Source organism: Pezoporus occidentalis, unplaced genomic scaffold (assembly GCF_034315485.1).
Source record: "Pezoporus occidentalis ecotype Australia unplaced genomic scaffold, CSIRO_AGI_Poc_V1 ctg310, whole genome shotgun sequence".
In the NCBI taxonomy this organism is placed as follows: domain Eukaryota; kingdom Metazoa; phylum Chordata; class Aves; order Psittaciformes; family Psittacidae; genus Pezoporus; species Pezoporus occidentalis.
Window position 1 is genome coordinate 431,253 of NW_026915053.1, and position 10,168 is coordinate 441,420.

Here is a 10,168-nt window from a genome sequence, read left to right on the forward strand (position 1 = left end):
CCCTCCCTCCCTCCATCCCTCCATTCACCCTTCCATCTATCCTTCCCTCCCTCCCTCCATCCCTCCCTCCCTCCATCCATCCATCCATCATCCCTCCCTCCCTCCCTCCCTCCCTCCCTCCCTCCATCCATCCCTCCATCCCTCCATCCATCCCTCCCTCCCTCCCTCCCTCCATCCACCCGCTGCAGACTGGGCAGCAGCGCCTCTGGGTGCAAGCGCTCAGCCAAGCGCCACCCGTTCCCTGCCTCAGTTTCCCGCATCCCAGAGCCCATGGAGCAGCCCAGAGGCTGCAGGGATGGGCGCCGGGGTACGACGCAGTTGGGAGCCAAGTGTGTGTGTGGGGGGAGGGTTAGAAAATAAAGTGTTTAATAAAAGAGCAGCTCCTGCTCCCGTCACAGCACAGGGGAGGGCGAAGGGGATGCGGTGACAGCCATGGAGCAGGGGGGCAGAGGGAGATGAGGAGGGAGAGGAGGGGGGCTCCTATACAGCAGCACCCCCTCCCCAGCCGGCCTCCATCCAGTGTTTCACACACAACCAAGGGGGAAGCCCGGGGGGGGATCAGCTCAGGACCCCGCCAGATAGATCCCTGTGGAGGAAAAGGGGTGAATGGTGGCTGCAAGGGCTGGGGACACGTATCCAGCACAGGGATGATCACTGCCCCACAGCCAGGGCTCAACCTGCACCCTCCCGAGCTGGGCATCGCTATGGGGCATCACCCAGTAAGAGGGAAATGGAGCTTGGGGGGGCTAGGAAGAGGACCCCATGCATCCCAGGGCCATAGGGAGCAGATAAGAGACCCTGGTGCACCCTATAAAAGGGACCCCATCCACCTTGGGAAAGGGACCCCGTGCATCCCAGGGCCATGAGGAGCAGGGAAAGGACCCTTGTGCGCCCTAGGAAAGGGACCCCCATGCACCCCCAGGAGTAAGGAATGGACCCTCTCCTCTCCAAGGAAGGGACCCCATGTACCCTGGGGCCACAGGGGATGAGGAGAGGACCCTGACCCCCCCCCCATGGCTCCCATCCAGCCCTACCTGTAGCAAACCTCTTCTTGACCAGCGACATGCGGTACCCGGCGCCCGCCAGCTCCACCTCGACGCCCGACAGCGTGCTGCCCTCGCTGCTGAACTGCGCTGCCACGGGGCTGGGCTTGCTGGGCCCACAGAGCGGCTCCCAGCTGGCCGAGAGCCGGCCACAGCCTGGGGATGGGGGCACAGCACAGGGGTTGGAGGGGCTGTGGGGAACGAGCCCAAACCCTGCTCCCAGTCCCCTCTGTCCTCACCTCCCTGCCCTGCAGTGCTGGGCACATCCAGCAGCCTCCAGAGCAGCCTCTTCTCCTCCAGGTTCCTGCCAGGACACAGGAATGGCCCCAAGCCCCCAGACTCCTGATCCCCTCCTGTCTTAACCCTCATTCCCACCTCCCTCACCCCATCACCACCCACCTCTCAATGATGTCCCCAAGACCCCGATCCCATCCTGCCTTAACCCTCATTCCCACCTCCCTCACCCCATCACCACCCACCTCTTAATGATGTCCCCAAGACCCCGATCCCATCCTGCCTTAACCCTCATTCCCACCTCCCTCACCCATCAGCACCCACATCTCAATGTCCCCAAGACCCCGATCCCATCCTGCCTTAACCCTCATTCCCACCTCCCTCACCCATCAGCACCCACATCTCAATGGCCCCAAGCTCTCTGATCCCCTCCTGCTTTAACCCTAACTCCCTCTTCCCTCATCCCATCAGCACCCACATCTCAATGTCCCCAAGACCCCGATCCCATCCTGCCTTAACCCTCATTCCCACCTCCCTCACCCATCAGCACCCACATCCCAATGGCCCCAAGCTCCCTGATCCCCTCCTGCTTTAACCCTCATTCCCACCTCCCTCACCCCATCACCACCCACCTCTCAATGATATCTCCAAGCCCCCCAATCCCATCCTGCTTTAACCTCATTCCCTCACCCCCTCAGCACCCACATCTCCCAGCTCAGGGTCCCCAGGGGGATGCATTTGTGCATCCTGCATCCCCCCCCTCTCCCTGCTCTCACCAGCTGGCCCCGGGCTGCAGCCGCAGGTTGGCGATGGGCTCATCCACGGGCAGCAGGACGTGGACGTTGGCGAGGGGCACGGGCAGCGCCAGTGCAGCCCCGTTGTACCCGTACTCAATGCTGACCCGAGTGGTACCCGGGGCGCAGTCCCAGTGCACACAGAGCCGCAGCGGCGCCGAGCCGGGGCCCAGCCGTGAGAACTGGGGAGACCGGGGTGAGGGGGGGGTGTCAGGGGGTCAGCGAGACCCTCCTGCCCCCAGGAGCAGGGGAGCCGGCTCTGTCCCCTCCGTGGGCTCACCTGGTACTTGAGCAGAGCCACGTTGTAGTAGGAGGCGGTCGGGCTCTGCTCCGCTTGCTTCTGCAGGTGCCCCGTGAGCGCGGCCATGTTCAGCCAGAAGTCCTTGGTGCTGGGATCGCTCTGGGACGGGTCGCTGCCGGGATGGGGTCAGTGAGCACTGGTGCCTGGGCACCCTGGGAACACGGCACCCCAATACCCAGCTCCCCACTGCTGCATCTACCAGCTCCCAAGGATGCTCAGGACCCCTGGGATCCCTGGTACCCAGCTCCCCCACACTGCATCTACCAGTTGCCAAGGATGCTCAGAACCCCTGGGATCCCTGGTACCCAGCTCCCCACTGCTGCATCTACCAGCTCCCAAGGATGCTCAGGACCCCTGTGATCCCTGGTACCCAACTCCCCCACACTGCATCTACCAGCTCCCAAGGATGCTCAGGACCCCTGGGATCCCTGGTACCCAGCTCCCCAAACTGCATCTACCAGCTCCCAAGGATGCTCAGGACCCCTGGGATCCCTGGTACCCAGCTCCCCCACACTGCATCTACCAGCTCCCAAGGATGCTCAGGACCCCTGGGATCCCTGGTACCCAGCTCCCCATCACTGCATCTCCCAGCTTCCATGGATGTTCCCAGGAAACCAAGCACCCCAATACACAGCTCCCCATCAGTGTGCATGTCCCCTCCTAGGACACCTGTGCCCCCCTGGCACTCTCTGTACCTCAACACCAGCTCCCCATTAGGGCACCCACCACCTCCCAGGGTGCCCACGATCCACCAGTACCCACCTACCAGCTCCCCATCACTGCATCCACCAGGGTCCCTGCATCCCCCCCCCTGCCCAAGCACACCCGGTACCCCAACACCAGCCGGGGTGTCCCAGTCCTGTCACTGTGACCACCGTGTCCCCAGGTACCTGTAGAGCAGCTCGGCGTTGGGCAGGAACTGCTCGATGGCGCCGGTGTTGAGCAGGCGGAAGCTGAGCACGGGGGGGGCCATGCTCCCGCTGAACACACGGACGATGCCAGCGGGGAAGGACATGGTGAGCTCCCCCGTCACCTTCACCAGGCAGCTGCCGGGGACAGGCCGGGGGTCAGCGGTGGGGTGCGGTGCTCGGGGGGTAACCCTGACCCCCCCCCCCCCGGGGACCCCCGTACCTGTCAGCATCTCGCCCCTTGAAGTACGCGTGGATGTACTCCGTGAAGGCGGTGGCCACGGGCAGCGCATCCTGCGAGCCCAGCACCACGGGGCTGGGACCCCGCGACAGCCCTGGGGATGGGGACAGGATCAGAGCTTGGTTGGAACCCCCAAAACCCGTGACACCCCCCCACCCCCCCCCCCCAAAAAACCCACCGAGTGCCGGCTGGGACACGGTGAAGAAGCCGCGCTCGCCCAGGCTGGCGGGTGCTGAGTGTGAGGGGCCGCAGCTCCAGGAGGGTGAAGGGCTCAGCGAGCGTGACTGCAAGGCAAGACAGCATCGGGGGGGGAGTTGCTGGGTTTGACCCCCACCATGGTGTGCGTGTGGGGGGTCCCACAGCTCGGCCCCACTTCCCCCCATCCCTGGCCACGCACCAGGTCGCTGTTGCTGCCTGCAGCCGGCCCGGCCGCCGGCCTCTTGGTGCGGGAGCGGCGAGGGGGGGCCACGAGCGGGACGTCCCGGGGGGCTGCGCTGGGCCAAGTGGGGGCAGCATCTGAGGTGGGGTGGGGGAGACGGGACAAAGAAATAGGTGGTGATGGGAGGCTGGGTGTCCCGGTGCTTTCCTGGGGATAACTGGGCGTCCTTGGGAGCTGGGGATGCAGCGATGGGGAGCTGGGTGCTGAGTACTTGGGGTTTGGGGGTTCCCAGGAGGTCTGAGCATCCCTGGGAGCTGCAGTGATGGGGAGCTGGGTACTTGGGGTTTTTGGGGTTCCCAGGGGGTCTGAGCATCCTCAGGAGCTGAAGGATGCAGTGATGGGGAGCTGGGTGCTGAGTACTTGGGGTTTTGGGTGTTCCCAGGGGGTCTGAGTATCCTTGGGAGCTGGGGATGCAGCAATGGGGAGCTGGGTGCTGGGTACATGGGGGTTTTGGGGTTCTCAGGGGGTCTGAGCATCCTCGAGAGCTGGGGGATGCAGTGATGGGGAGCTGGGTGCTGGGGTACCACCATGGCAGAACCTCCCAGGGGGGCTCTATGGGGTCTCAGCCATGCAATGAGCTTGATCCGGTCTCAGCCCTGTTCTTAAAGGGGGGGGGGGGGAACGGACACGACACAGAGTTAGGGGTAACGGGGGCAGCTCCCTCACCCTTGTCACTCACCCGGCTGTGGGGGGGCAGCCACGGCCGCGCTGCCCTCGCTGAGCCCCGACCCTTGGCAGGTCCATGGCGAGGGGCTGGAGGAGTCCCCCGCGCTGGGCGGCGCCGGGGAGGACGAGGAGGAGGAAGCGGAGTTGGAGGAAGGCCGGGGCTGGTCCCCGCCGGGGCTGCGGGGCCGGACCCAGGGCAGCGGCTCCCCGAAGGGGTCTGGGGAGGGGGCTTCTCGGGGCCCCGCGCGGCTGCTGCGGCCCCGGGACCCCCGCGCCGCGTCCCCCCATAGCCCCGCGGCTCCGGGGCCGCTGAAGACGGCGAAGCCGGGGGGCTCCGGGAGGCGGCCGGAGGGGCTGCGGGGCCGGGGCAGCGCCGGCGGTGGTGGGGGGGAACTGCCCTGCTTGGGGAGGGGGCTCTGCGGCGTCCCCGGCTGCGGCGTCCAGGGCCTGGAGTCCGGGGAGGGTCCGGGCGCGGGGTGCGAGGGGGAATCCAGCCCCGAGTCCTCCACGTTCTCCGGGGACGAGGAGGAGAAGGGCGAGGATGAGGAGGTGAGGACGTAGGCGCGGGGGGCTGCGGGGAGACCCCCCCCCAGTGTCAGCGCCAGAGCACCCGAAGGCCGGGGTCTGCCCCATGGCTCCCCCCCCCCAAATCCTCACCCGGGAACTCCTCCGCTTCAAAAGCCGACTCCAGCGGGGGCCCGAAGAGAGCAGCGGGGGGCGCGGCAGCCGGGGGAGCTTTCACAGGGCCACTGCGCAGGGCACAGAGCGGAGGGGGCTCAGAGCCCATCCGGACCCCCCCCAGAGGGGGGATATGGGGTGGCACATGGGGCGCATCACCCCACAGCGCCCCGCTCACCCCTCACCCTGTACCTGCTCATCTGCGCCGCTGGGCACCCCCTCCCTGCACTGTCACCTGTGGGGAGAGGGGACACGGTGGGTGCTGCACAACCAACGCACCCCAAACCCCAACACTGCGCCCCATATTCCTAGACCCACACCCCCCCCCCGCCTCCAGCACAGCCTGACCTGCTGCCAGTGTCCCCTCTGAGTCCACATCGCTCGGGGCCGGGGTCAGAGATGCCACATGCCCTGCAGAGGGACAGGAAACACTGGGGGACATGGAGCCAGGGAGGGGTCCCCTAAAGCTGCACTAAACCCCCGGGGTGGCACTTACGGGACGACTGCCTCTTGACGGTGCCCTGCAAGAGAATGGGGACCTGGGGTCAAGTTGGCCCTGGCAGAGTCCCTGGGGACCCTTCCTGCCATCCCCCCCCCCAAAGCTCACCCCGATGCTGGGGGGCAGGATGAGGTTCCCCACGGTGGCCTTGAGCTGCTCCATGGTGGCCTCAGCGCTGCCGGGCGCTTCCCGGGGCTGCACGGGTTTGATGTGGACGTAGAACTTGCGGGGCTCATCCTCGTCGTAGTCGGAATCGCTGGAGGAGCAGCCGTGGTTCTCCACCTCGGCTGGGCCCCCGTCAAGGCAACACCCAGCGCTCAGACACCCCAAAACTGACCCCCCCTATCATGCTCCAGCACAAGGATACTGCGGGTGACATCGGGGCGCACGGTGAACCCGTCCTCATCCACCTCCGGGCAGCCCTGCGGGGAGATGCTCAGGGAGGTGTTTGCTTCCCAGGGTGGGGAAAACCAAGGCCAGCGTTGGCACGGGGATACTCACCACCTCGGCATCCAGGGATTCCCTGGGGAGCAACAGGGACAGCGTTAGATCCCGGAGCTGGGAAGGGATGCGGGGATGCAGGGACACAGAGAGCGGGATCTTACCCAGCATCACGGTCCCTCTCCTTACGGCTCAACCCAGGGATACGGAAAGCTTTACTACGGCTCCTCTTGGGTCCTGGAAGGGAGTTGGGGGGGGGGAACAGAGTGGTGAGCAGCCCCCCCCATACCCCACAATCCCCACCATGGGGCTGCGGGTGCAGACGTACTTGCCTTCCAGCGCTGGGGCCAGCCGGTACTCCTCAAAGTCCAGCACCCCTGCAGGCGAGAGCAGGATGAGCCACGAGGACCCTCACATGCAAGGATGGGGAGCATCACCCCGGTGCGAAAGGGGGGAGCCCCCCCTCACCTGGCCGCTCTCGCCCTGTGCCCTTGCTCTCGGCAAACCTCCGCAGCAGCATCTCGGTGCCGATGTTCTCCACGTTCTGCTTGAACTCCTCATGCACCTGAGGAGGAAGCAGCGGGATGAGGGGCACACAGTAAAGAGGGGGGGGACAGGACACAGCTCCGGGGGGGGTCCCTGTTGGTGTTCACCCCTCTGGGGACTCACCTGCCCTATCTGGACATGGGTGTCCTCCACGGAGTGTGAGTAGGAGCCGATGAGGCCCTTCATGTGGCGCAAGTGGGCTTCTTCCACCTCTTGGAAGCGCTGGGAGCAGGGATGAGGAAGGGTTTCAGCCAGGCGGGGGGGGGGATGTCCCCAGGGGTTCCATGCCCAGGCAATGGGGGTTTAGCCATGGCGACACATCCGTAAGGAACAGAATTCCCAAGGAGGGGTGGCCAGGCAGGTGGGGGGGGGGCACAACCCAAGGAATGGGGCTCAGCCCCCGGAGAGCGGGGCTGGCATCAACATGAAGAGGGGCTCAACAAGGTTGGCATCACCAGGGCATGGGGCTCAGTGGGGGTGGCCTGGCCCCATGGACAGAGGGGTCCCCAAGGCCACCGGTGCCACCCACCATGGCCGAGTCCAGCATCCTCTGCTCGAAGTCGGCGCGGGCAGCGTTGTACTTGTCCACCGCCCTGCGCAGCGCCTCGCCGGCCTTCTTGGACTTGAGCTCTGCCTGTGGGACCAGGCGGTGGGAATGAGCCCCCTGCTTCCCCATGGCGGGACAGGCACCGGGATCCCCATGGAGGGGACAGGGACATGGGGCAGGGTCCACCTTGTCGATCTCCTTCTGGCTGGTGCCCTCCTTGCGGAGCCGCTCGTACTCCTGGCACTTGCTGTGGTAGCTCTCCTTGGACTTGGGCAGCAACTGGGCCACCCCATGCAGCATCTGGACAGCCTCCAGCGTCCCTGCCACCTCCTCCTTGGACTGGGGAGGGAAACACAGAGGGTAAAATGGGGGACGGGGGTCTTGGGGTGCGATGGGGAGGATGGGGCGGGGGGGGATGCGGTACCTTCTTGTGCACCCGGCCTTGCTCCTCGCCGTAGCGTGAGATCTCCTTGATGAGGTCGTGGAGCTTCTTCATCAGCTCCAAATGGCAAAGGGCCAGTTTGTCCGAGGAGATGCGGAAAACCTCCCAGAGCGGAGCAAAGGTCCTGGGATTGGGAAGGGGGTGACACAGGGACGGACACACACCAGGGCAGGGATGAGCAGGGTCCCCCCTTCTCAACCATGGCGGGGTGCTCCGGCCCCCTGCTCACCCCAGTTGGGTCCCGTTGGTGGCCATCTTAGACAGCTTCACCATGGCCTTGGCGTAGTTCTCCTCGATGGCAGCCCTGGGGACAGGAGGTGCTGGGGATGGAGCCGGGTGATGCTGGGGACCCCCCCACCCCGAGTCCCCCGCCCCCCCCCCCCCACATCGCACTCCGGGTACCTCTCGCGGACAAAGTCAGCCAGCTCCTTGGTGGAGATCTGCCCGTGCTTCATGTTGTGGTAGAGCACGTCGAAGCCGTGGTTCTTCTCGCCCTGGCAGGGGACCAAATCCCACCCAGTGCCCCCCGGGACGGTGCCGCCGCGGGGCACAACAGGAAGCACCGTTTGGGGCGGAAACACCGCAAAGAGGGTGGCCTGAACCCCCCCCCCACCCCGGGTGCTATCATGGGTGCTTCCTGCTTGCCCCCCTAACCCCCATCCAGGCGGTGGGTGCAGGGTGCTGGTGGCCCCACATGGGGAAACTGAGGCAGGGGGAAGGGGGTGATGCAGGAAGATGCCAGACACCGGCAGAGATGAACCAGGAAGCACCGGCCACGCGCCGGCAATGCCTACTTCCCCCCCAGTGCTGGGATTGGGATCCCCATGGGGATGGGGCCGGGGGGGGGAGTCAGGGACAGCACCATGGCTGGGAGGGGTGGCCCATGGGAACGCATCGCCCCCTCCCCTTCCCATAGCAATTAATACACAGCGTTAATGAAGGCATTGGGGTAAATAATGGGGGCAATGAAAACCCCACCGCCACCCCCCAAGAGCTGTGGGAAGAGCAGGGGCACCCATAGATGGGGGTACCAATGGGTCGGGGGCACCCATGGTGGGGGTCCAGGCTTACCCAGAAGTGCTCAGTGAAGTAGGACATCTTGGAGGAGAAAGGAGGGGAGACAGCAGCGTGGGGACCACCCCCCCCAGCTCAGCTCCCGATGCCCTATGGAAACATTGGCTCTTATCGAGTTGTGGGGGGGGGCTCGGTGAGGCCTTCCCCCCCCCGGCTGTACCCCCTTCCCCAAGGTGTGCAGTGCCCAGGGGGGGGGCCGCCGGGGCAACGCTTGGGCCCGACACCAGATACGCAGCTAAATAATAGATGAGCTGTGCTGCTGCTGCTGCGTGGTGGCGGCTGCTCCCAATGGCCCCCCCAAAACCAACCCCGCCCCCCCCGACAGCCTCTCTTCCCCCCCCATAAACGGGGACCCCCCCCCGGGCTGCACCCCAAACGCACTCATCCATGCTTGGGGTCCCACATCGGAGCATACACACACACCCCCCCCCTTCAGCACTGAGCAGGGACACCCCCAAGTTGTGCCCCCCCCCCCCCCGGCCCCACTCCCCATCAGAGATAAACAGGAAACCCAAAGGCTGGTGCCTGTCTGGGGGCTGGTGGGATCGGGGGGCACGGACCCCACTCACCGTGGGCTGCTTGGGGGCTCCGGGCCCCCCCCCGATCATCCTTGTCCGCAGGGAGTCTTGGTGGGAGGGGGGAGAAAAGGAGAGGTGAGGGCACAGCCCCCGGCCCCCCCAGCGCCTCCGCAAGGGCTCAGCCACCTGTGTCATGAGTGGGGCGGGCTCAGCGCGGTGCCCCCCCGCCCCGGGCAGGATGGAGCAGGAGCAGGAGCGGGGAGAGGAGGGGGGGGGACCCCGGTACCGGACCCAAACCCGCGTCCGGTCCCGAGCGGCCGCAGCCACCGTGAAACCCCCCCCCCCCACCACCACCCCTCAGTCCCCGCCGGCCAAAGTCCCCGGAGGCGGCCCCGAGAGGAACGGGGGGCACCGGCGGGGGGGGGCAACACGGACACGGGACACTCAGCACCGCTCCGTGCTGCGGCAGGGCCCCCCCCCCCCCCGGGACACCCCAACAGGGCAGCCCTTGGGCACCGCAGCGGTGACCTTCACCGGCGGGGGTGCGGGGAGCTCCGGGGGGGGCTGGACCCACCCCGGCTGCAGCTACAGGGCAGGGGGCTGCACCCCAGCACCCCCGGTGCAGCGGCTCCATTAACGGGCGGTCGGGGCGTGCACGGCGGTGGGGGGGGGGGGATGCTCCTTCCAGAATAAGGAGGGAAAGCACCGAGCCCCGCACCGGGGGGTGCCCGCAGCACCGGGAGCGGCGATGTGGGGAGGGCCGGGGGGGGGGGGGGGAACCGCACCGCGCACGGGGA

The 10,168-nt window shown here is 66.5% G+C and overlaps 1 protein-coding gene across 1 annotated transcript; it reads right to left on the reverse strand.

Annotated features, from left to right (window-relative positions):
- Positions 1-349: 349 nt before the first annotated feature.
- On the reverse strand, positions 350-9,579 carry FCHO1 (FCH and mu domain containing endocytic adaptor 1). Its single transcript, XM_062628214.1, has 28 exons — positions 9,423-9,579; positions 8,851-8,943; positions 8,182-8,273; positions 8,009-8,083; positions 7,762-7,903; positions 7,524-7,676; positions 7,320-7,424; positions 6,914-7,012; positions 6,713-6,809; positions 6,577-6,621; positions 6,409-6,481; positions 6,305-6,326; positions 6,171-6,225; positions 5,912-6,090; positions 5,801-5,825; positions 5,653-5,715; positions 5,497-5,539; positions 5,284-5,375; positions 4,640-5,197; positions 3,919-4,037; positions 3,700-3,805; positions 3,504-3,615; positions 3,263-3,418; positions 2,352-2,484; positions 2,054-2,253; positions 1,283-1,347; positions 1,035-1,199; positions 350-586 (listed from the first exon to the last, which is right to left on the reverse strand). Exons 2-28 carry the CDS (start codon positions 8,875-8,877, stop codon positions 564-566), a joined length of 3,024 nt encoding a protein of 1,007 aa, XP_062484198.1. The 5' UTR covers positions 8,878-8,943; positions 9,423-9,579; the 3' UTR covers positions 350-563.
- Positions 9,580-10,168: the final 589 nt, after the last annotated feature.

What these genes read in the sequence shown, in the direction of transcription:
- FCHO1 (XM_062628214.1), bottom strand. Translation starts at nt 8,877, where the DNA reads ATGTCCTACTTCACTGAGCACTTCTGG. An exon ending in CGTGTCCCAGCCGGCACTCG is followed by an intron (nt 3,616 to 3,699) that starts GTGGGTTTTTTG and finishes CCCCATCCCCAG; the next exon opens with GGCTGTCGCGGGGTCCCAGC. An exon ending in AAGGGGCGAGATGCTGACAG is followed by an intron (nt 3,419 to 3,503) that starts GTACGGGGGTCC and finishes TGTCCCCGGCAG; the next exon opens with CTGCCTGGTGAAGGTGACGG.